The sequence below is a fragment of the Drosophila biarmipes genome, chromosome 3R (assembly GCF_025231255.1).
Source record: "Drosophila biarmipes strain raj3 chromosome 3R, RU_DBia_V1.1, whole genome shotgun sequence".
In the NCBI taxonomy this organism is placed as follows: Eukaryota; Metazoa; Arthropoda; class Insecta; order Diptera; family Drosophilidae; genus Drosophila; species Drosophila biarmipes.
The window spans coordinates 30,181,554-30,207,688 of record NC_066616.1 but is presented as its reverse complement, the minus strand read 5'-3'; the positions used below and the strand labels follow the sequence as shown (position 1 = coordinate 30,207,688).

General features: G+C 47.2%; 1 protein-coding gene across 20 annotated transcripts in view; it reads left to right on the top strand.

The window, feature by feature from the left end:
• Positions 1–26,135, top strand: part of LOC108025175 (protein lap4) — a 64,969-nt gene that overhangs the window by 29,407 nt on the left and 9,427 nt on the right. For 13 of the 20 annotated variants that reach the window (XR_007764661.1, XR_007764662.1, XM_050889035.1 and 10 more), the window contains 15 exons: positions 5,016–5,605; positions 5,692–5,892; positions 5,966–6,152; positions 6,463–6,779; positions 7,650–7,934; positions 9,780–9,890; positions 10,193–10,372; positions 10,996–11,154; positions 11,254–11,467; positions 11,529–11,617; positions 11,679–11,972; positions 12,044–12,346; positions 15,498–16,961; positions 21,561–21,684; positions 22,127–22,394. Coding sequence is in view for 18 of the 20 variants with exons in the window: in XM_050889035.1 (XP_050744992.1) it covers positions 5,016–5,605; positions 5,692–5,892; positions 5,966–6,152; positions 6,463–6,779; positions 7,650–7,934; positions 9,780–9,890; positions 10,193–10,372; positions 10,996–11,154; positions 11,254–11,467; positions 11,529–11,617; positions 11,679–11,972; positions 12,044–12,346; positions 15,498–16,961; positions 21,561–21,684; positions 22,127–22,394 (4,786 nt within the window). In the remaining 2 variants the exon portion in view is untranslated. Of the gene's footprint in view, positions 1–302; positions 345–4,582; positions 4,937–5,015; positions 5,606–5,691; positions 5,893–5,965; positions 6,153–6,462; positions 6,780–7,649; positions 7,935–9,779; positions 9,891–10,192; positions 10,373–10,995; positions 11,155–11,253; positions 11,468–11,528; positions 11,618–11,678; positions 11,973–12,043; positions 12,347–13,900; positions 14,702–15,497; positions 18,261–21,560; positions 21,685–22,126; positions 22,395–26,135 lie in introns of those variants that run through there. The other 7 variants (XM_050889039.1, XM_050889038.1, XM_050889045.1 and 4 more) reach the window with 6 other exon arrangements.

Sequence of the window (26,135 nt, the reverse complement as noted above, 5' to 3'; positions counted from 1 at the left end):
ATAAAACTGAGGTGATAGAGGGTAAAAAACAGTGCAAACCTCACTCAAAAGTGGGCTAAACAGGCGGAGAGCGATAAAAAAGTGGTGCAAATGAAACCGAAATGAGTTGGTCTCGCCTCATTATATAGGGGGTACACGTAGAGCTACCTATACCTGGGGAAAACTGAGAGTGAGCCGAGCTGGCGGAGAGCTAGGTGAGCTATGGGGAGAGCCCCAGCCTGAGGCCCCGAGTGCAATCGCCAGACTTTGCGACCGGGTCTGGCCGCCCGCTTTAGTCATTCTTCAGTTACGCTTGCGTTTTGTCAACGTCGCGAGAGACGCGCTACACTCGTCCATTTGCACTTGTTATTATACGGTTTTACTTCCATATTAACATTCAAAACAGAGAGCCACTCGCGGCCAAGAGCCCCGAGATCTTGCCCAATAACAATGGCAGCGGCGGCTTCGCACGCAGATGAACACACACCTTGACTTAGTCATAACAAAATACTTCTCGGGGGCAGAGTGTGAAATGTTTTCTTCGCCGCTGCTTACGTGTTTTTGTGCTGCTATCGATTTTTGTCTGTCATAATTCCTTTGCCGGAGAAGGAGGTGCGGTCGAGGAGGCATCGGTTCAGTCGTCTGGAAAGTTTCACACATTGCGCATCGGCGGAGGATGATGGCCCGAGGCCATAATTGAATTTCAGCTGCACTTCAGCTTCTCCGCCGAGCCAAGCGTGTGCAAGAGGAGGGCCCCCGGGCCAAGTAGCCCCTGCTATTTGCATTTGCCTTGCATATCCCCGAAAATGAGCTACTTGCAAGTAAATTTAGTCCTGTTTACCCAGCCCGAGCATTGCCTGTGATATTTGCAGAGGGCAAACATGAATGGTGTGTGCTCGGTTGCTCGGTTGTTCGGCTGTGTGCATATCCGGTTTCCCGGCATTTCCTTCGCCTTTGCACAGATTTTTCTGGTTAGATATTGCAAACGCTTCGGCAATACAATCAACATTTGCACAATTCCTTTTGACATTCCTACCAGAACCTCCATATGCATTTCTTTTCTCTCCCTCCGCTGGCTGCTGGCAAACAATAAGCTGCATTTGCTGCACATTTCCTGCAGGGTTCTTAAAGCCCGGACTGTGAGACCTTCTTTTCGAGCAGGAAAACAGCAAGGCAGCGTGGTCCGAGCTCGAGTCGACCAATAAATAAACCGTTGATAAGCTCAAGGCAATGGCATTCATTATTTATGTATTGTATCGTTGATTGCATGGGATTCTTATTGAATTTTTCCCTCAGTATGTTGCCATATACGTATCTGTACGTACATATGATTGTTTGTCGGATTTCGCAGTTTGTTTGCTCGGTGCGCCCTTTTCATCGCCGCTGTAACAAAGTATGCATTATTATTTGCTGTTCTCTTGCAGCTCTTGTGCAAACAGCAATTTAAACTATTTGCAGTTGGGCATTCTTTCTATCAATGGCCATCAAGCAAACACGATTTCGATTTCGGCCTGCCGAGTGTTTAAGTTTTGCCAGTGTACAAACAGCCCTGAACTGGGCCTTGTGCTTTTCGCAGTTGCATGCTAAGTTTATCGCTTGAAATGGTAGAATTTTCCCACCCCCGCTTTCCCATCATTCATGACAGTTTTCCCCCCCTAACGGAAAAAAATAGAGGAACAAGGAGAAACCCCCCCACATCTTGCCATTTTTCGCGCTAGAAAACAAACAAAAATGCAATAAACGCCAGTTGCAGCGGGTCAAAGAATTCCACTGCGTATTTTGCCATATTTTCACCGCCATGTTGATAGTTGATAGCATGGAAATGTGGAAAATTCGAGTAATTGCCGCCGGAGAGCAGGGGGCCAACCAGACCAAGCCAAACCGAGCGAACATTGGTTTGTCAACAAACATTGATGCGGGAATGTGTGGCGACCTGAATTGCTGGCCCCAAATTGCAATCGAAATGAAAACACGCCCGGGTTTTCATTGTCACAGGCGTTTTTCGCGCCCATGATATCATCCCCGTCGTTGTAATCAGTAGGTAAAAAGCTCAGCCTTTGATATCAGGAAATAACGCATACGACAGGTGGACCAAGGTCATTAACTGCCACTTGACTGGCTTATTTTTGGGTTGGTTCTCCTCGTTGTAATGGGTACTATGAGCTTAGACCTACGTATGTGTCCAAAAATTTCGTAATGATTCAGAGCCGCCTTATCGCCCTGTTTGTGTTTAACTACTACGGTTTCGTTTTGTTCCCCTTGTTTTGCTCTATCACTTTGGCTTAGGCATTCCAAAAGTTTCGATTAGATAGCCGTGTTCGGAGCGCACACCCCTTTCCACACACTCTCCATGGGGAAGGAGCCGAAAAACAGCGAATGCCACTCAATGCAGGCAGTTCTGATGGGGGCAGCTCTTCAGCCTGCTTTTATGGCAGCATAAAAACTTTGTTCATTAATTTTTGTCGCCACATTTTGTTGATTTCCAAAGCTTAACACGCGCAATTTGTCAGTGGCATCGCCGCTTAACCTGGCCGGCAATTAATCATTCGGCCAGCTCCCTCTATAACTTTAGAGTTTTCCACAAAAAGTGCGGGAAAATGGGGATAAAAGAGTGCAGATCACGGGGTTTCGAGTTGCTTTTTCGCCACTCGCATACTTGATCTCTTGCCATTGATAATGTGGGGGTAATTAAAATCGATTGATTCGATGCGGTCATTGGCTCAAATGCCCAGCCAGAATGGAAAGCGAAATTTGCATGAATGGGAAAAGTCGCTTTTTTGCGCTTGTCGTCATAACGAATGTGTGGCATCTTGGCCACAGCTTGTCATTCTCCATGAGGCGAAAAAAAGAGGAGACAGGCGAATGAAATATGATTTCTGCCTTTTGGCATGTGTCCATGCTGTTGGCTAATTTCCCAGGGACAGGAGGAGTTGCTGCTAGAATCATTTACATATAAATGACAAAACAAAACAAAAAGAGCATCTTCTCCAGAACTTGTCCATGCCATTGATTTGGGGCTTGGACAGAGTTCAGGACATAGCTGGAGATTTCGCCACTGATTCCGATTCATGGCCAGCGTGCAAATGCTAATGCATTCGGGAAATCATCATTTCTTATGGCCAGCTTCTCGTTTTACGTCTCCTTCGGTGTATTTAAATTTTATATGCTTATGTTTATGATGAGGTCCTTGTATCTTCAAGATGCACGCGTGATGTCATCGTAAAATGCTCAAACGCCCGCTTAAGTGGGTGCCGCAAAAAGTTCGCAGGCAATCGGTGAAATAAGTCTGATAAGGAATATGAGCAAAACAAATGACTTTATGCGATCCTTCTTGTGCAGTTCCTGGTTCTCCTGCCCGTATTAAGCCCCCCTTGGCATCCCGGGGATTGCCTACGTTCCGGCGTCCTCAGGAAAACCGGAATAAGAAAATAAACACACACACGCAGCACGTGTCATTTGTTCTCCTCCCCGGGAAAAATCTTATTTTGTTTTATGGCTTTTTCTCTGGGTTTTGTTGGACCGTTTTTCCACCCCTCCCCCGCCGGGAAAAGCATGAAAAGATGGTTTTATTCGAAACATATGCAAGAGGTCCAGATATATCCATAAAAATATCTTTTGGTTACACATTTGTCCGACAATTCAGGGCATCCAATTGAGAGCCAAGGCGATGAGTTGTTGCTGGCATTAAAAACATTTAAATGGAATGTTTTGCTGCCACAACACCTTTAGTACCCCATTGAAATGGTTGAATTATGAGGAGCAGGCAAACAAACAAGCAACTTTGGGTCGGTATTCTGTGAATACCCCACTCAACTTACCAAACTCAATAATGGCACATCGAGTGAATGACAGTGTCTGAGCTGAAATCCAGCAATATTAATGTTGACTTGACAGGCAGACAGAAGGGGCCAAAGCTGAGTGGCTCTGTCTTTTCATTTATGCCTTGATTAACATGAAAACTCGCATACAATTACAAAGTGAAATTGTCTCGAGTTGCCCCACCTCTTGGCCCGGAGGAAAATCATTTTGTTGGCCCAAGTGCCGACGGATTTATTGAGTGCAAATCAGCAATAGCGAAAATGAAAGCAATAAATGTGCTTCTGAGTAGGGAAAAGTTGCCACCTGTTCCTCCGCCTTTTCTTTTCCTTCACCTGGGGGACGTCTGAGACTTTTCTGGCAGACTGTCTGTTTATTTATTTAATAATTATACAAAGTCGTGTTCTCAGACGGGGGTGGATATCTCCCAAGGTCGTTGCTTTAATGCCTGCTTCTAGTGGGGAGGGAAAGTATGGCTTTCGCAGTGGTTCATTGACTGCTGTTTATGGCCAAGCACCAGCTGCTGTTGGCCAACTTTCGGCTCATTCAATTTGAATATCATTAGGGCACATTCTAGTTATTTGCCTAGGTGGGTAGGTGTTTAAAATTTGATTAAATCAAAGCAATAAATGTGTAATTCCGCTGGGGTTTTCCACTTCAATGCACTTGAATGGCTGCATATAGGGTGCCGTCTCCTATCTATTCCTCCGGCAGACTCAGATCGATTGCGCTTCTTGTGCAAACTTGGCTTGGCATATTAAAAAGTGCAGTCAAATAAAATAAATAGGTTGCTTCCTCTGCATGAACAGGGTGTCTGGACAAGATGCCCGAATGCTGTAGCTGCTTATATTAAAAAGTGCACTCAGATAAAAAGCAAATCAAGCCATGTTCAATGTCAAAATCAAAGTCAAAGAGGGCAACAACACCCTTCCCCGCAATGGCCAGCGTAGCAATGGGAACCTTGGCTACTCGGGAGCGGGAAGTGGTCGCAATAGTCCGGCCATGAGCAGCCTGCGCAGCTCCCTGGCCTCCTCCAACCGGAGTCCCAGTGGCTCGCTGCAGCGCAAGGGCAAGCGGGTGCGGATTGTGACCAGCTACGATCCGGTGGATCGGGACTACGAGAGGCAGAGGCAGCACTATGGTAACCTAATTAGAAACAATTCTAATAGTAGCCCCCCTTATAAACAGATATTTAATCAGTTTACTTCTTACTTTTCCAGACAACCTGGATGGCGTCACGGAGCTGCGCTTGGAGCAGTACGAAATCCACATCGAACGCACTGCAGCCGGTCTGGGCCTGAGCATTGCCGGCGGCAAGGGCTCCACGCCCTTCAAGGGCGACGACGATGGCATCTTCATATCCCGGGTCACCGAGGCGGGACCCGCCGACCTGGCCGGCCTCAAAGTGGGCGACAAGGTGATCAAGGTCAATGGCATCGTGGTGGTGGATGCGGATCACTATCAGGCTGTGCAGGTGCTAAAGGCCTGCGGTGCCGTCCTCGTTCTGGTGGTGCAGCGGGAGGTGACCCGCCTGATTGGACACCCCGTGTTCAGCGAGGATGGCAGTGTGTCGCAAATCTCGGTGGAAACGCGACCACTGGTTGCGGAGGCTCCTCCGGCTGCTTCTGTCAGCCACGAGCGCTACATCCCGGCAGCCATTGAAGTGGTGCCCCAGCAGCAGCAGCTCCAACAGCAGCTACAACAGCCCGTTCAGCAAGTGGCCCCCGCGCACAGCTATTCGGGCAATGTGTTTGCCACGCCCACGGCCCAGCCTGCCGTCGCCCCCAATGGATTGCTACAGAATGGCAGGGTGTGTAATCCTTGAAATCCCCCCAACTCCCTCGAACTATTTGTGATTGATTTCTGGTTTCGGTTTCCGATTTGTGGCTTTTGCAGGAGGCGCCGCTGAGCTACATCCAGCTGCACACGACGCTCATCCGCGATCAGATTGGCCAGGGACTGGGCTTCAGCATTGCGGGCGGCAAGGGCTCGCCGCCGTTCAAGGACGACTGCGATGGCATTTTCATATCGCGCCTCACGGAGGGCGGTCTGGCGCACCGCGATGGCAAAATTATGGTGGGCGACCGTGTGATGGCGGTGAGTGGGAGGCCCTCCGGCAGCCGGAGGTTGCCATCTCTGACCCCAGCTAATGGCATTTCCCTGTACACAGATTAACGGCAACGATATGACGGAGGCGCATCATGACGCGGCCGTCGCCTGTTTGACGGAACCGCAGCGATTTGTTCGTTTGGTGCTGCAGCGCGAGTACAGAGGTCCTCTGGAACCGCCCACGAGTCCGCGCAGTCCGGCCGTGCTCAACTCTCTGAGCCCCTCCGGATATCTGGCCAACCGACCAGGTGGGTATCCTACGCAATTGAACTTTGGTAACTACATTTTCTAGCTAGTTTTTAGGGGAAGATGGAAAGGGCAATTTAGTGGCAGTTTTACTCAGAAAAAATAATACTTACAAAGGAATATAAAAGAACTTTTTATTGACATTCATAAAGGAATACAGAAAACTGTTCAATATATAAATCTAAAAAATAAGGAAATAATTCAAAATAATTACTAGTATGGAATATCTATAGTATAAATAATATAGTAATAGTATAATATAATAGTATAATATTTCTCCATATAAACCAGGGTTCTCTAACCTCTTTGCAGCCAACTTCAGTCGCTCGGTGGGTGAAGTGGAGCAGCCCTACAAGTACAGCACCCTGGCCACGACCACGCCCACTTACACACCCACGCCCACGCCCACCGTGCCAGCTAGCATAAGCAACAATAATAACACGCTGCCCAGCAGCAAAACCAACGGATTTGCAACAGCTGCTGCGGCCTCGGCTGCCTCTCCTGCTGCCACGATAGACAGTGCCACGGGGCAGCCAGTTCCGGCTCCCCGGCGCACCAACTCGGTGCCCCTAGGCGACGGAGACCTTGGAGCGGCCTCCACCACCAGCGGCGATTCTGGCGAGGCTCAGGTAAGGCCCCATCGGATCTCAGTAGTTGGTAGTCACTAGCCTAGTCTCTCTGTTTAGCCAGTTGCACGTCATTTTAATGTTGCCCATAAGCTCGTTACGTTACTTTTTTGTTTCCTCAATCATGACCAGTCGTTAGGCTTAAGATACAAAAACCCTTCAGTGTATATTCTTGCGCTGCAGTATCTCACACTTTTTCCCAATCAGCTGCTAAGGTAGGTAACCAAATTTAAACTGCTCAAATTAACAGACTGCAGCGCAAGTTGTCCAAGCAAATTGTTGTTGATATTTGGCGTCCCAACTGAATTCGAAAGATACACAAACATGAACACACTAAATAGTCGTAAGATACCTAATATGTGCTAATCCATATCTCCGCCAGATTATCAATTACCCATAACCCTAGCTGCTAGAACTATATATTTGCTCATCTACTCGTATGTATAACGAAATTGTTTGTGTTTGTTTTGCATGTGCCCTGTGCGCCTTGTTTGTCCTCCCAGTGCTATATGCTCATATATACGATATACAGTCGAAAAATAAACCCATATCGAACGATTAGAGACTAAGTTTGCACCGATTTGTCTACCAGCTTCAAAGCACTCATCAAGAAAACTCGAAAAAATAAGAACGTAGGCAGCGTTTGCAGGATTGTATATAATTTAATGATAATCATAGTTAGGCACGTTAGCTTAGTCATAGAACCCCTCATGCAAAGTGAAACCAAAATTTACAAAACATATTTCTGTTTCTTTTTCTCCGATCAACAAATCAACCCCTCCAAAAAACAAAAAATAACAAATCAAAATCTTGCTTAAAACCGAACCATACCGAATACTTTGCTAAATCCGAAAAATCCCGAATACTGGGCAGCCCTCCTCGCTGCGCCCGCTGACCAGCGATGATTTTCAGGCGATGATTCCGGCACACTTCCTCAGCGGCGGCAGTCAGCATCAGGTGCATGTGGCCCGGCCCAACGAGGTGGGCGTGAGCGCGGTCACGGTGAATGTGAACAAGCCGCAGCCGGATCTGCCCATGTTCCCGGCGGCCCCCACCGAGCTGGGCCGCGTCACCGAGACGATCACCAAGTCCACGTTCACGGAGACCGTGATGACCCGCATCACCGACAATCAGTTGGCGGAACCCCTGATCAGTGAGGTGACTATCTCCACATCCCGCATACACTAGAGCTCAAGACTCGAGAGTCGCCGCCCCCAAGAGTTAAAGAAATCGTTGTGTAAAAGTCACAAGCAAAGATAACCCCCCCGGATCCCAACCCATCAGAAGATCTGAAAATCTGTGTACAAAAACCTATAGGGTACCTATGGAACTCGCACTTAGCACGCACCATCCCCGCACCCTACACACCAAAATTGATTAATTTAAAATTTATATTACATTGGCACACTTTGACCTATACGCCCGCGCGTCCTTTAATTTGCTGAATAAATATCTGTGCGTTTTGCAAACGATTTGATTTAACTATTGGTCAAGAGGCCCCTAGTCTTAGGTGGTTCTGCCTTGGAGGCGCCGAGTTCACATATGTTTTCATGCCCAGCATTATGCAAAACATGCACATTTACAAGAGTTGTGATTGCTCCGACTAATTGAGTAGCAGTTTCTGATTTGGAATTGGATTATGTTGGTTGTGGCCCTGGCAGCTGGAAGCGATTAATTCATTTAGTGGCAGCTTGAGGCATGATTTTCTTTTCTAAACTAAGCTAACTTTCTCTATACTAACACTGGATAAATGTAATAAAAATCCTAGTTTATGTTTCTTTTGCAAATAACTCGAGACTGTTATGGTATCTTCTTAAAGGGTTATTGGGATTTTTCCGGGTGGCTCCCACTCGAGCATTTAGTGTCCTTGTGCAGTAGCCGAATCTATTGAAGTGACGAGCAAAGCGCCTTCATTTCGAACGACAGAACGGTTTACCCACTCACTTTCCACAGAGCCACTCGAGTGCCATTGCCGACGTGATGCAAATCCCGGCAAGAAATCTCCGAAACTCTGTGCATGTGGCAAGCTTTGTCACTTGCCACTTGCGGCATAAATAAGTAAACTGCTGGAAGAGTATGCAACATGCAAACCTCCTTAAATAATAAAGTGGGGCATGCCGAAAAAAGATTCAGATACTCTAAATGACGACACTCAGTTGCGTTTATTTTGTGTGTAAATATCTCTCTGTTTGCCCTGGCAATCTGGAATTCTCCGTCCGTGTGTCCGATGGTGACTGCAAACACTCTCTCCGGGGCAATGTTAAATAAAATATTTAATTGTTTTTAATTTATTTTCCCCTAACTCCGACAGTTATTGTCGGTTGCCTTCGAAGTTCAAACTTGAAAGAATTCAATTCCATTCAATTCATTTCTTCGAGGTAATTGGCAAAAGTTAGTAGCAGTTAGCCAGGTACATGTGTTTATCTGGCATCTTGACACGAAGGAGCCTTTGTGGATATGTCTGTGCCGGTGTCAGCTGTCTCGGGATATAGTTTCTCGGCTTCCCCGGCAATGAATATAAAACAGAAATATTATGCTTTGATGTTTCAATGTGCCAGCCTCTTGTGGTCTGGAGCACCTCAACCGCAGAAGGAGCCACAAAAGCTTTTGTTTAAATCACCCACTCTCTTCTTCCTGCACGTTGTTTAATCTAAAATTAAGTTATTCATAAGAGCAGCACAAGAGTTGTTCATTATTTATTGAATGTGAATCACGCTCGGTACTCGGATTTGATATTTAATGAATGCCCCGACTTAATTGCACGACTTTGTTATTTGGTGTTTGGCTTGTCTTGGTTTTATGTCTCTCGGAAGGGGTAAAACTCCCATGTTATTTGTGTAAATTTAAATGTAAATATCACCAACAATTTTGCACCCCCATTGAAGCACTCCTCATCCATGGATCACACAATACACGGCAGACTCTGTAGGACTCTTAGCCCTAGGCCCATTGCATTGTGTTAATTTTGTGATGTGCTAACACCTGATTTTATTATTTCTGTAGGAGGTTGTGCTGCCCAAGAACCAGGGCTCCCTGGGATTCAGCATCATCGGCGGAACGGATCATTCCTGTGTGCCCTTTGGCACTCGAGAGCCCGGCATTTTCATATCGCACGTAAGTCGAGGGCATGGGTATATTAACTAACAATTACCTTCCGCAGCAGTTGGGTGAAAAGTTTTCGAATTAAAACACTCGAGTGGCCGCAACTTGCGAATGCAAATGAGCTCAGGCTGCTGCTTCTGCTGCTCCTGCTGCTGCACAATTGTTCGGAATCCAGTGGCTCGGACGATGGCTTCATAATAAGAGCAGCCAACTAAGCCAGCTGCTGGCAGCTCAAAAGTTTCAAGTTTTTTCGACCATTCATATAACAATTGCCCTTGGGGTTTCCCCGCTCTTTTATCCTCTGAATCCAACAGATTGTGCCCGGCGGGATTGCCTCCAAGTGCGGCAAGCTGCGCATGGGAGATCGCATATTGAAAGTCAACGAGGCGGATGTTTCCAAGGCCACACATCAGGATGCCGTGCTGGAGCTGCTGAAGCCAGGTGATGATATCAAGCTGACCATCCAGCACGATCCACTGCCGCCAGGATTCCAGGTGAGTCCGAGGGGCTTCTCAGGTCCTTAGAAATCCACTCTAGACTGCTTTCTGTACTGTAAATATGTATATACGCTTTGTATCTACTTCTCACTCCTCTATAATCGATTTTTGTATACTCTGCCACTGCTCACAAACAAATTCAATACGCACAGAGCATAGAAGTAGTTTATGTAAAAACAGAGGTAAGCTCCTCGTCTTGACTTTTGAGAGGGGGAAATAGAGGGAGTGTTGCAGAAAATCACAAGCGCTTTAAAATCACCCTTAAGTGTGATTTTAGGTTTCAAAAAGTATGCAATATTTGTATATTTCAGTTTAGTTTATTTCGTTTGCATACATTTAATCACCTTAAATGGCAGTTAAACCGTATTGTTGCATACTTTCATACACTAAATGGCAATTAAAAGGGATTTTCTTGAAATGAATATTTTGTTGCCTACTTTTAGACACCTTAAAATACATTTCAAAGTGATTTTAAATTCCTCGTGATTTGCTGGCACCCCGATGATTTAGCAATTAGTCAAAATGCTTTTTCCTGGTTTTATGCTTTGTTTTTCCCATTGTTATTAGCCAGCTTTTAAGCCGAATCTCTGCTAATTTCCTTCTCTCTCTGTGAATCACAGGAAGTGCTGCTCAGCAAGGCGGAGGGCGAACGTCTGGGCATGCACATCAAGGGCGGACTGAATGGGCAGCGCGGTAATCCTGCCGATCCCTCCGACGAGGGAGTCTTCGTGTCCAAAATTAACTCGGTCGGAGCGGCCAGACGGGACGGAAGGCTTAAGGTAACGTAGTGTGGCTGCCTTGGGTGAAGAGCACCTTTGTTGTCTGGGGAAAACTCGATTGAAACTTTGGCTCCACCTCCTCCTTCGCTTCCATTCCAGGTGGGCATGCGTCTGCTGGAGGTTAATGGACACTCGCTGCTGGGCGCCTCGCACCAGGATGCGGTCAATGTGCTGCGCAACGCCGGCAACGAGATTCAATTGGTCGTTTGCAAGGGCTACGACAAGTCCAATTTAATTCATTCCATTGGCCAGGCCGGCGGCATGAGCACTGGCTTCAACTCGTCTGCATCCTGCAGCGGTGGCAGTCGCCAAGGTACGTAATCGTGAGCTTAACGCCCCAGTTGAGGCTTGCTTAAATTGGGTCTTCCCCCTAGGATCTCGTGCCTCGGAAACGGGCTCGGAACTGAGCCAGAGTCAGAGCGTATCCAGTCTGGACCACGAGGAGGATGAGCGTCTGCGACAGGTGGGTTTTGGGTATCTTGAGCAGCGGAAAGGACTTTAATGGTTGCTTCGTTTCTCTGCAGGACTTTGACGTCTTCGCCTCGCAGAAGCCAGATGCCCAGCCAACTGGCCAAACGATTCTGGCCGCCGCTGCTGCCATGGTGCATGGCACCACATCGCCCACTCCCACTGCTGTGACTGCCACAACCACACCGGCTCCTTCTCCCGCTCCGGTGGCTTCCGCTGATTTAACGGCCCAGGACACGCCAGCCACGCAGACCGTGGCGCTCATTCACGCAGAACAACAGGCCCATCAACAGCAACAGCATCAGACGCAGCTGGCGCCCTTGGGTCAGGAGAAGAGCACCCAGGAGAAGGTAACTGGACGGGCCTGGCCTGGCCTTGGTCGTGAAACTTACGCCTCTTCATTGTTTCGCTTGCAAATTAGGTGCTGGAAATTGTACGCGCGGCCGACGCCTTCACCACCGTGCCGCCGAAGTCGCCGTCGGAGCACCACGAGCAGGACAAGATACAGAAGACGACGACGGTTGTCATATCGAAGCACACGCTCGACACGAATCCCAGCACCCCCACCACGCCGGCGGCACCGCTGCCCATCGCCGGATCCGCTGAGTCAGCGAACTCTGCTCCTGCTCCGGGTTCGGGGCCAGTGCTTCCTGCCGCCACCGTGCAGACACAGACGCAAACGACCTCTGAGGGCAAAGATGCCGACGAGCAGTCGCAACTACAGGTATGTGCCCACCTCAGGTTGGGATATGCACGTCTCTTGTCTTGGCTTTAATTCGTCTGTCTGTGTGTGCGTCTTTCAATACTCGTACCTGTGCGTGTACTTTTCGTTTGTTTAAAATGTATAATGCCTGTCTGTGTACGAGTTGGGATCCCAGATCCAGCCCCGCATACAGAAACAGATACAGTTACACCCATGTAACAGCTAACACGAACAGACAGTCGCCCCCGAAAACAAAAACGAAAAAACGTAAAAACTCAAAACCTCACCAATCTCTTAACTTGATTTTTGTTTCGTATTCCGCTTGTTATGTGTTTGTGTAACTTCACTAATGCCTTTGTCCTGTCACTGACATTGTGTGCGTCTCTAAGTGTGTGTGTGTGTGTGTCAAAAAATTTTAAATATATATAGAGTATAAAGAGAAAAAAGATGATAAATCCAAAAGCATCGTACCACCATCTAAACCATCTCCACAAAACCACAGAGGTCACCAAACTGTTGTGATAAATTTGGCCTGTGATGCCAGTTGAAAAACGAAGAGAAGACTGAAAAAGTAAAAGTTATATTTTCAACTGAATTCACAGGTAACAGCATGATAGCACCAGACCATTAAACCTACTGACTGTAACTAAAACCAAAATAATCATGGCAAACACTTTCATTCTCTCATGTAAACACACTGGCAGCATCGATTTCCATTCCCATTTTCCCCCAGCTCGAGTGTGTTGTTCTTTTGTTGCTGCTGTAGCTGATGTAGCTGATGTTTGCTTTAAAGCGCTTTTCCGTTGCAGTTTGAATTAAAAGTGAATAAAAAATCATTGCCTATCTTTGTGGGCCGCGTGTACCAGGGGGCGTATGAGTTATGTGTTCTGCATGCGGATTGGATGTGGGCTCCTCCGAGCTGCTCCTTTGCTCCCGGGAGATTGGATTGGAAAGGAGTGGGAGTGGAGTGGATGGCCCCACATTTATTGATATGGCAGCAGACAATTTATTATTTATTAGCATATTGGCTGCCGTTTGTTGCTCCTGGCTTTCTCAGAAGGTCCCTGTCTAAGCCAGGTTCACTGTGATCACTGTTGTTGTTGTTTAGCTACTTTCATATTATATTCATTTCAGTTTGTGTCTTTACTGTAGCCGCTGTTACCTTTGCGTAGGCGGCATTCTTTTTATTGTTTGTTGTTGGCCTTAAAGCATGCCCCCCTTGAAATTTGCATTGAAAGCTGTAACAGGGGGTAAAAAAATCAGGCTTACATATATACCAACATGTACTTACCTTATAGATGGCGCACGTATAATAAATGTGAATGTAAATAATTCAAAAACTGCAGAAAGAAAATTTCCATTAAAACGTCTCTCTTATCTTCTTCTCGTCCTTGTTCTTGTTCTTCCACTCTCATTTTCCTGAATTTTCCCCAACTCCCCCTTCAATAATGTGCGCGCTGTACGCCGCTTTTCAACGATTTGTTGTTGATTTTCCCTTTATTTATAACTTTTCCTTATTGTTTTTCTCAATCTCTTCTGTTCGCCCCTCCGCCCTCGATTTCGATCTCATTGCAGCTTACTGCTGAGCAGCGCATTGCTTAACAAGCGGATGTTTATCACCATAAGACTGAATATTTAGTTTAAACTGACAGAATACAAATGCTAGTAACCGAAAAAGTAAACGGACAGGAGGCAACGGCTTGCAACGAGTTGCAATTTATACAAGGCAAAGGAAAAGCAAAGTCTAGGATTTGAGGAGGCGTGTTCAAAGGGCCAAGAGTTACTACTTCTAGCGCTTTCCCTCCGAATTCCACCTCCCTCACCCTCGAAACTCAATCAAAATCTGAACGCTCTCAACTCTGAAAATGGTTTCAATGTCTATCTCCATCTGCAAATTGTTAAAGTGTGTCCTTATCAACACTCCAAGCATCCTCACACAGCCCACACACCCACAATTGTTGAGATAAAAGGAACTCAGTACCGAAAATGTGTAAATGTATTTATCAACGCGGAGAGCTCTCTAAAATTGCCGCCATTTTGCGGCACAAAGTACTCCACTTATACATATAGTCTTTCGATGTTTATACTATGTGAAACCGAAGCTGTTTACTACATAACACACAGATATATACTATATATTACTAAATGTGTAACAATGCGTGTGGCAACACACACAAAAGGTCCAATTATGCAACTGAATAATACTCGAGAAGAGCCCAGAAAACACTTCCGACTAACTAACAAAAACTAAGGCATCCTGTTATACCGAACCTTTTGAAAGAGCCAAGCTACACCTACTCTAGGGTTATTTTGTTAAAGTATCTATCAAACTGTTACCACAAAGTAGGAAACCGAATGGTCACACCGCATTTTCATTGATTAGGCTTGAGTTGTTTAGCCCACTTTCGTTGTTACCTAATGATAGTTAAATTTAAAGATAGCTAAATGGAATTCGAAGTGTGCATTTTTGATGTCAATAAATCTTAATGTATTTGTCGTATAAAAACCGCAAAAAATGGGTCAAACTTTTAATTGCATTTCGGTTTTTGGGTATTGGATTCTTGGAACTTTTCTAGTTTTTCGGCCAAGAAGTTTTATTCAAGAAAGTTTTCGTTTGATTTCGTTATTTTACTTTTTTTTTTTTTGTGCCATGTGACTCGTCTTTGTCTCCGTATTTCTGCTATCTATATCTGCTCTGTGTTTTCGTATCGCTGCTGTTTGCTATCGCCATCGTGTGCCGAGTTCATCAACCCAAAATCATCATCCAGCAAATTGGCCAGAAGAGTCGTCGTCGTCAACCCAGTCGCTCACCTCATCATCAAGCAGAAAATCACTGGTAATTGGCTAATGGAAGCAGGTTGCAAAGGTTGCAGAGGAGGTTGCACCCCAAAAACAAAACAAAACTAGACAACTTTTGTGTGTGTGCCGTTCTTACCACTATTACAGCATCATCAAACAAAAAATCACCCAGTGTTCCACAAAAAGAATACCTCATCACCCATAAAACACGCACCCACTCACCATTAACGCTGCACTCTGCAATTTGTGTTTGAAGCTTGTGTGCGATGACGTTGCACCCGAAAAAACACCACAAACAAAACCAAAAACCAAACTAAAACGAATCTAAACCGAACTAAATGAGCTATCCACACAATGATTTAAACTTCAATAGCAACGCGGCACCCAGACTCCGGATCGCCTGGCCCCCGGAGCACGTTACTCCTACCAGCAGATGCTGGAGTCGCAGGAGGAGAGCAGAACCCCTGCCAAGGCCAGCCCATCTAAGCCCAAGAAAGCGGAGCCCGTGTACATCATAGACGACGAGGATGACGACGATGAGGAGGAGGAAGAAGAGGAGGATGAAGACGAAGCCGAAGACCATGCTGGTTCCCAAAGGCTGGACGACATCGATGCCATCCTGGAGGAGGACGAGGAGGAGGACACGGAGAGCTCTCCGCCCTTGGAGGTGCAGTCACCTCCCTCCTATGCCGACACCGATTCCGATACCTTCGACCGGCGACGTGGTCGGTACACCAGCGATTCGGAGAGCGACTGCCGACCCTACAAACCCTCGAGATCGGGACGCAGCACCCCGGAGTACGGAGGTCATCGCAAGTCCGTGAGCTTCGATCTCAGCGGGGATGAGCGCTCCAAGTCGGACTTCGAGCGTTCCCGGTCCCGCACTCCAGATGGCTACACTAGGGCATACGATTCGGAGCAGGATACGCGAGGTTCGAGCCGGAATCGCCTGCCTCGCAAGGGCATCCTGCGGGCCACCAGTCCTTGCTCCACGCTGGACAAGGCAGTGCCCATCGTTCCCGCAGTGGCTCGCATCCGTGAGGTGGAATCCCCGCAGCTGCAGCGTGTTTCCAGGGCCACCTCGCCAGATCCCCCCGCCGGCGAACTGGACCGGGAGAATCCCTTCCGGCATCCCACACCCGAGGATGATGAGTACACAAGGATAGCCAAGGAGGTCAGCCGGTCACCGAGATCGCCACGCTCCACCCGCGAGCAGTTCTTCTTTGGCTCCTCGCGATCCAGTGAGGATCTGCTAGAGCAATCCCAGTCGCTGTCCAGCGGGCGCAGCACACCCAACACCGTGATCTCCAAGTCCACGGAGAACCTGACGGGCACTCGACCGAAGATACCTCCACCAGTGGCCCCCAAACCGCAGCTGAAGAAGGCGGATCTGGTGCGCAATGTGGCGCTGGAGACCTTCCAGAACACCGATGTGGGCCAGGGTGACTTTACGGTGTTCGAGCACGATGCCAGCACGAATACCATCCATCCGGTGGAGGCCAAGCTGCCCGTGAGGGTGACCACCAAGACGAAACCGAATCGCCCGCGGGAATCGCCACCACCGCCGCCCATTAACTTTGCCACGCTGCCAACCAAGGTGCCCAGTACGCCCACTCTGAGGGAGGTGGAGGAGTCCATCTACATGGAGGCCCTGCCGCCGGCCACGCCCTCGCAGTTCCGCCCCCACGAGTTCCTGCACGAGAACTCGCCGGACAATATCCTGGTGTCGCCGCAGGAGCACCGCGAGTATTTGCTGCGCGAGAACGAGCTGAGGAATCAGCTGAGGGCGCCCTATGAGCCAGCTCCACCGGTTCCCATTGCCGGCGGTGGATATTCGGTAACGAATCCCTTCCTAGATCCCAGTTTCGACACCGACATTGACAGCCTGCCATTGCCACCACCGCCCACTCCGCCTGCCCACCAACAACACACACGTCATTTGCATGAGCCGCCGCAGTTTCCACAGTTTCCGCCACCACTAACCGCTAACGCATCCACGTCTCCATCTTGTTCTTCCAATGCTGCTGCCGCCACTGCAACTGGTGGCGCCACTAACCGCTTGATGGACTCGCCGCAACGACAGCTGCTGGTCGCCGGGTCGCCCAACCAGATCTTCCCCACCGCCCAGATACTGCCGGTGCAGTATGCCAGTTTGCCGCAACCGCAGCAGCCCAACACGCTCACCCTCAAGCCCGCCTCCCCCGTCTCGCCCTCGGCGACCTCTGACCCCAATCCCCATGCCGCCCCCTCTCCCCTTTTTAACCGGGTTCTCCTGCCGCCCGGCGACCAGGTCGTGGCCAACAAATCCGGCTCGCCGACCCTGCTCTACCTGCAATCGCCGCAGTTATTGGTGAGTGACAGACCCCGACGGGGGCCACCGCCTCCTCCGCCCGTCACGGTGACCTCGCCCACGCCCTCGTATGCCGCCATGAAGTTCCCGAGCTTCTCGGAAATCGTGGTCAGCCCCGACTCAAATAGCAATTACCAAAACATGACCACGGCGCGCGTCGGCATCTCGAATTCCTCGCTGGCCCACAGCACCAGTTCCTTCTCTATTGGCTCCTCCAGCTCCTCGCTCCTGCTAGCCAAGGGAGGCGGGGGTGTCCCCTCCAGTTATTACGAGACAGCCGAGGAGATCTACTCCACCATCGAGGAGGAGGCCATCTACAGCAATACCTCGTTCTTTGACTCGCGGCGCAGTAGTGACACCTCGGTCTCCTGTCGAGCTTCCAAGTCGCCCACGCCTCCGCCCCTTCCGCCCAAGCGTCCGCTCAAGCCCACCAAGTTGCGTACCGCCCCCGCCCCTCCGCCGGTGGCCCAAAAGCCACATGGTCTCCGGGGCATGGCCAGCTTTAAGCTGCGCTCGCAATCGCAGCCCCAGTTGGAGGGGGCGTGGCATCATCCTGCCACTCCGAGGACGCCCACCAGGCCCACTGGCAAGGAGACAACGGTGTAGTGCCTCGATAGGGTTCCTCTGTTTGTTGAACTTTGGGTTGAAATCGATAGAAAGAATAAATCTTAACTGGTGGCCAAAGGATTTCCAAAGAAAATTCCCATTTTATTTATTTAAAAACTGCAATATTTTTATTATATTTTAAAATTAGGTATGATCAATAAAAAATAGTATTTAAAGGTCTTCCTTTGCCTTGACAAATATTTAACCATTCCCAGAATATTTTATACATTTTATACATATACACACAAGCAAATCCAGTACAAAATCTTTTTAAGTTTCTGAGCAAAAACCAAGAGTAGTTTTATTGAAAAATCGTTTTTCATATTTAAAAGTATACAAATTCCATATTTTTATTGGTTTTTAAATTGCTGAAACAATAATATACGAATTCCAATAGTATAGCACAATTTTTATTGTTTATAAATACCCTATGTTTTCAAAACATTTTTTTTAAGTTTTTTAGTATTTAAAGATTTTTAAATTCAGCTTTTTCAATACAAATTGTAGGGAAAATTGTATACCCTGAATATTTTCCTTAATCCCACCGCAATCTACGGTTCTAGATTTATTCTTGTTTAAAAATCGATCCGCCCAAGGTGGACCGCCGGGCCAACTACAAGCCCTCGCCTTCGGTTGTTGGTGGTTCGGCGATGACGATGGTTTTAATTGCTCCTAAGCTGACCGCAGAACCTTCCTGTTTCCACCCGGAACCCGCTCGTGTTTCCCCCTTCTGCCCATGTCACTGCTCATACATTTTAATTAAATTCTAACACCTTTTTGCCATCAATTAAATGGCCCAGCCCCTTGCTTTTTTCTCGCTCTCTCTATCTATCGACTGCAATTTTCAATATTTTCGTTTCACTCGCCCGCAATTTAAATTGATTGATTTGTGGGTCGTGTCTGCTGCGCCGAGCTCCCTGGTGAACTTGCAGCACACCTTTCCTGCTAATTAGATGCAACTTTTTGTTGACTTTCGAGACACCCTGGCCCCCCCGCTCTGCCCACAAAATTGCAGTTGAAATTGAGCAGCAAGCGGTTGAAGTTTAATGGGCGCCACCACCTCCTCCTGGCTGTGCGCCTCCTGTCACCTGGTTTCACCTGCCAGCCCCCTCCGTCTCGGGCCAAGTTTAATTTGACGTTGATTGAAACAGTTGGCTGCTTACGGTCGCCCACCTGCAGTTACCACGCCCACTGGGCCATTAATTTTTGCTACTACTGTTGCTGCTGCTGCCGCCGACGCCGCCCTGTTTTTTATTATTTTGCAAAACACAAAAAATAATAAATAAACATCAAATCACGAAAAACCAACGAATAAATAAGTAGTATAACGAAGAAAAACACCCGAGTCTAGAGGAAATAACAGAAAAACAGACAGAAAACACAATTTTACAATTTATAAAGTTAATTTCGCCGTAGCGCTGCTAAGTTGATTTTAATGCTAATTTATTTTATCAAGACAAAGAAGCAAGCTGAACATTTTTAATTGCATACCTTAAGGCAAATAAACATTGCGTATTATTCTTATTTGCGTTTCGTGGGCTCTTTTCATTTTGTCTTGTCCAAACACCCCGCCCCCAGAGTCGAAACGATTGTTTGAATGGGCGGCGCAATGATAGCCCTGTCTTCGGTGACCTTGACTTACTTAGGGTTTTATCTAATTGGGCCATGACTTCTGCGGGCCAGGCGGAGCAGAATGGTTAGCAACCTGACGCTTTGGCACCTGGCCCTGCACTGATTCGACTCTCGACAGGTTGTCCCTCTTTAATGGCCCCCATATCTTGTTCAGCCCGCTTTGTCTTCCAATCTTATCGCAGAGTGCTCGTAATTGCCCCGCGATAAGGTTGTTTTTTTTTTTGTGTTCTATACCCTTTCAACGCCTTATCGTTGATGTCACCCCGAGTACATATACGAAAATCTCTCACCCACTAACACTGCTCGCATGGTCTGAATAATTCAATGGCTTATTGGCTTTTAATGCGCTGGCATAGGGCTGAAATGCACACACACATCACACTGATATCACACTGGGTTAGGGTTCGGGTTCGGGTTCGGGTTCGGGTTCGGGCAAAAACACACACATTCTCAACACTTTCATGGCTCAATAAATTCCTATTAGCTGGACTGCTGAGCTGGCTCCTCGGGCAGACTGCAGACTGATGCTGATAAACCAGCTCCAGCCAGCTCCTCCATTGGCTTTAATTGAAAATCGAAAAATCCGATACGAAATTAATTTCTCTTCTAAAAATACAGCTCAGTTAAGCTCGATGGCTGGCACTCCCCCTTTGCTGCTTTCACTTTTCCCCATGCAATTGTGCCCCCACCTCCTTTCTCCGGCTTGCTTTATTTATGAGCTCTCTAGGACTGGACTGGTGTGGTCTGGTGGTCCTAGCTGGAGGTTCGAACCCTGCACGGAGAAAAAGTTGATGGAATATAATGATCATTTCTGTAAAATTCAGTATCGATATCAAGAAAGAAGGCGTCTCACGTTCGCCATCTTGCTTTTTGCTCTCTTTTTCTGTTTGGGAGAGTATTAAACATAGCTGTCTTGCTCTAACTTCGATTAATTCCTAGCGCCGTCTCCCTCTTTTCTCTCTTTTTCGTGTTGATATCATTTGACAAAGAGAGGAATTTTAAGAATGACCACTTCTCAATATAAAGTTCACATCACATTGATGGTAATATCGAATTGATTTGTAGGTGTTTTTTTTCTGTGTACTACTTTGGTATAAGGTTGCAATTTGTGCAGTTTAACGCTGGCCTTTGCCCTGCTTGCCTTTGTTTCGTCTGGGCTCTGGGTTCTAGGTCCTGGGTGCTCAGTCCTCGATCCCCTGGACCTTCCTATGCCCCGACCTCCACCATTTAATGACTTTGTCGTCGTAGTCTGCAGGCACTAACTATCCACCCAACTTGGCTTTATCTGGCTACTGTGTGTCTCATGTTGCCCAACACGAGGAATTGCATGAAAGCATAAAACCGACAGTACACACGACTTTGGGTGATAAATGGCCTGCTCCGGTTTGGCTCGGTTTGGTCCGGTTCGCTTCGCTCCCTTCTAACCCAGCCCACTCAGCTGTAATTTGCGCCCTCTCCAGCTCAATCCCAGGACCACCACCAGGCCAAACCCCACTGTAAATTATATGCCCCGAGTGCAGGACAGCCCCAAAAATGTCGGCTTGGTCACTTTATGATTGAGCCAGCCTATGGCTGATCCTGCCCAAATCCAAGCCCAAACCAAAACGCCCCTTTCTGGCGGCTGCTTTTTAATAAACTTGTGTAGTGCCATCAATTTTCTTTATGGCCATTTCGGATTTTTCAGCGCTGGCTTTGAAAATTGCAGTTTTTCCCAGTCATTTAATTGAAAATACGGCAGCGGGCTGCCAGCTCCATCTCTTTATTAATTTTTTGCCTTGGTTTTGCTGGCGTTTTAACAAATCCTTGTGCGTTGAGTTGCTAACGAAAAACATTTTGCCCATTTTGCAGTCAACACCTGGAGCTGCTGGCGAGGCCGCATCAACGCCGAGTAAAGTGCCTAAATCGGTTTCCGATAAAAAACGCTTCTTCGAGTCAGCCATGGAGGATCAACACAAGCCCACACAAAAGACAGGTGAGTTTCCCCGTCGGTTGGCGGCAAAAGTTCCGTGATTGAATGAGTGCCAGGGGGAGGGCGGTTGGCAGGCTTGAGAATGTCTCTCTGTGGACTTTGGCCCTGGTAAAACCTAGTGGTCTGGCCACTTAAATCTCACTTCTTGGCCCAACTTGTCAATCAAACCACTTATCTGCGGTTGCCAAGCCACCTCAGCGGTGGTCGTCACTTTTCGCCTGGTGGGTTCTAATTAGAAAGGAGTTCGCCCCGACGCCATTTGCATGGCAAAGTCTGGAGCTGAGGCGGAGGAGGACTAGGTGGAATCCACTTAGGCAGCTAACTGGCTAAGCTGCATCGGATCGCTATTTATTTAATTTCCCAACTTAATAGCGGGGCGATGTCCTTATCTCACACTGATTTTATATACTCTGTGTTTTTCCCCCCACTATTTTCCCCTCGGCAGACAAAGTTTTCTCATTCCTGTCAAAGGATGAAGTGGAAAAGCTGCGACAGGAGGAGGAGAGGAAAATTGCAACATTGCGCCGTGATAAGAATTCCAGATTACTGGATGCCGCCAACGACAACATTGACAAGAGGGATGCCGCCGCGGAGAAGAGGAGCCATGGCAACAGCAGCGGCGAGGATAATGATGACAGCGACCAGGGGCAGGAGCAGGAGGACTCTGTTGACAACGCCGCCCTGGGGCACTTAGCCGATGCGGAGGACATGAGGTGAGTGGCGGATGTGCAAAGCCCTCATTTTGGATTATTGGTGCTTGCATTATGCGCTTTTTATGTTACATCTGAATGCACAGACACGCCCCACACAACCAGACACCAACCATTCACCCGCCCAATCAATCAATCTATCAATCAATCACCCTTCACCCCATGCGATTATGATAACCCACCCTACACACCCTACACACTTTCACGGTGTTTGTGCATTTGCTACTTTAATCTCTAAAGCGAATTTCAATTTTTAGTTCTATTGGTCAAGTTTTTCCGCTGGCTTTTGGTTTGGTTCTGGTGCCGGTTTCTCCTACAACTTCAAAACGCTTTCAATATATGGGTTGCTCTTAAGTTAAGATGCCTTTCATACACACTCTACACTGCAAAACACCCCGCAAAACACCCTCATTCTGTTTACCACACCCATGCAGCCAGCCGACGGAGCTGCTAATCATCATTGAGACCTAGTGTGTTATTAAATAGGGATAGCGATCTATGGCTGAGAGGTCCTTAATAGTAAGTACACAGCCCGCAGAACACACACATGCATGCGATTATAAGCGAGTAAGCCCTAAGCAGTTTAAGTTTTATGTAGCACTTAAGCGTTGTATGGACTCGTAAATCGCAGCCCGACTCTCAGCCGTTAGTCTACTTAAAAAAGTAAAAAATATAAGGAAAAGTAGGCAGTGAGTAAGGGGAGTTCTGGGGAAAAATGACGGAAAAACATGTTATGGCCGTGGCGTTGGAATCTTTTTAGTACATAGACCACGCCCGGTGGGCCTCAAATCTCATGCTCATCTCGTGTATATGATAATCTAGTAGAAAAGTGTAAGTATTTCCGCTGCCGCTTTACTTACTTAATTTTTCCACCCCGGCATTGCGTATACGCAGTGTGTGCCCCTCGGGCAGGGGGCACCCTTCGCCCGTGCCCTTTAATCTTGTTGCCGGTACTCTGGTTGCTTCCGTGTGGGCGTGCACTTCACTCCAATCCAGTGGAATTCCCTGCGGCACAATGCCAGCTGTTTTTACAATTGAATAACTTCATTTGGGCATTCCGCAAATTGCGTTTTGTGCGTTTGCTCGCTCAACTGGGCGGGGCCGGCGCCTCACGGTTTCAGATTCAGATTCAGATTCAGATACGGACTTTGGTTCGGATTCGCAATGGATCGGCAAACGAGCCGCCAAGAGAGCTTCACGCAACACGTACGCATAATTCAGTTTCCGCTGGGAATCGATGATTTTATGCTAAGTATGTTGCCGCAAATGAATCTCGGCGAGCAGCTCAAAAAGGACACTCGTATAGTAATGATATTTTAATGTCCTGCTCCCCGAAACGGGCAATTATAATTAGCGCCCTTGGGAGTGGGTGGTGGCGCTGCCCACTTGACGACTGACGACTGTCGGTGGCATGCAACACGTAGCAACCACAGCGGGCCATTGTGTCAAAAGGCAGCTACTACAGGTGCCAACCGCCGGCGAGCAAACAAAAACCGAACAATAAAGGAAACTAAAAGCTTATGCCAGGTGCTCTGTGGGCGCCACCTCCCCGAAGCCACCCACATGGCAGCATTTTGCACGCGGAACACTGGCGCTTATCAGCCAACTTTCACACATATGTGCTCCGCCTGGTTGAAGGACTCGACGCGACTCGCCGTCCCCACGCGATGTTCCAGTGGCTGACTCTAACAACATTATATAATGAGCAACAACAAAGTAATTTAATACAATTTCGCCCCAAAGCTGTTGCAGGAAAACATTAAAAAGAGCACACAGCCATCAGGTTTCAGGCGAAAGGTCGCCTCGGAAATACCCTATATACGGGGGTCAAGAAACCAAAAAGTTCCAATGACCAGTTGCTTGACCCATTCTCATGAGCTAATAAACGGAAGTTAAAAGTTTTTGTCTAAAAATAGATGAACTATGCTAACCATTTCTGATCAAAGAGGGTATTAACTGGTTCGAAAAAAGTTAAGGAACTAAATAAAGAAGGTAAATCACCTGAGATTAAAACTGAATATCAAGGTTTCATTTAAAGTTGCCGTTTTAAAGGGTATTCCCTGCTTCCAGATAGTTGAAAAGCCCTGTGTAGGAGGAAAAACAAGCAGCCATGTATGACAACAGCAGATATCATATAGCCTGACAACAAGTTGGCGACATTTAAGGACTCGAGTCCGCTGTCCTTTGTGCCAGCGAGTAAAATTCGCTCTAAGAATAGAGCTATGAAAATAAACGCGAAATGTGCACAAAAGCGAGGGCTAATTTCACTCAAGCGTTTACAAGTACATTGCATTACAAAGGCGTTTGATGGAATTTCAAAGGAGGCGTCCACAGTTTACATAGGTGTTATGCCATGGCAACCTATGGTCCCATTTGTTTAGCTAACCTTTCGCAAAGATCAAGAACAGCAAGATCCCATCATTAGATATTTTCGGAATAAATACACCATGATTTCATAGTTCCCCCCGGGCGGAGAGTTCGGCGCAATTTCCCCTGCCCGGAGACTGGTTGTCAACTTGGCCAGGAAGACCTTGGCGTGGAATTGGCTGGGGCCCAGCTGTTAAAAACTTCGGGAGCGACCTCTCCACCGTTCCCACAACCCAAGCCATCACATGGAGAAAAAATAAACCGCCTGCCAGCTGGCTTTACAACTTTACATGCATAATATAATAAATTGAAATGTGTGTTATTATGTTGCCCGGGCTCTGCGGCCTTGGAATTCATAACGAGGAAAAGAAGATAAACATGTTAATAACCTTGTAATAAATTTCTAGCAAGAATTTCTACTAGTTTCGTTCTTCTTTCCTGTTCTTGAGATGTAGCCGTAGAATGTATGCCGAAAACCCCATATCAAACTAGCCGGCGAACTATTTGTATTTATATTCAAATTAAACTCGTCTAAATCTATAAAAGTTGTGGAACACAAAAGGCTCGCCAGATCCGTGTTTATGAATTTTTTTGGCGACTCGAATCCGAAAAATCCGAATTGGCTTCCGTGACGACAAAAAACGTTGTCTGTCCCCGCGAAGATTGTCGGCAAAACGCAATCGAATTCTTAGTCGTGCATTAATCGTCTAATTTATTGTCTGATAATTTATGTACTATTATTAGTGGGTCTGGCCACTATTTTCTGCTCCACTCCGCTGATGGCTGATCGCCGGACATCGCCGGAATATGTATCTATATCTAAATATATACTCCCTCGCTCTCGCTTTCAATTGGCTTGCGGTTGCTGTTGACCCTGAAATATTGGCAGCAGCCAAGACAATTGGTGGATTTTGTATCTTTCGATTTCTGAATTTTTGGTGGTCAACTGGAGATGGCGGCGCTGTTTTTGTCTCCTCTTTCGGTTTTTCGGTTTTTTGATATTAAATTTTTTACATTTAAATGTATATGTTTGCGGCCGTTTGCTTCTTGGACGCTTTTTGTGATTTTATGCAGATGAAAATATTTATGTTTTGTTGATTGCGCATAAATTAATTTATATTTTATGGCGTTGGCGCTTCGTTCGTTCCTCAAATGGATCGCTCCGCGGCGTATGCAAATGCGGGGTGCCGTTGTCTGTGTCTCCGATATAAAAGCATAATTTGACCTTAAGCTAAAAATGAGGGCGTTAATGATGTTTTTGTTTTCCTTTTCTCAGTCTATTTTATTAATTTTTTGTCCGTTTTTTGGCTGGCCAGTAGTATGCGTTTCGGTTGATTGTTTTCTTCAGATTGTTGCTTTTTTGGTCACATAAATATT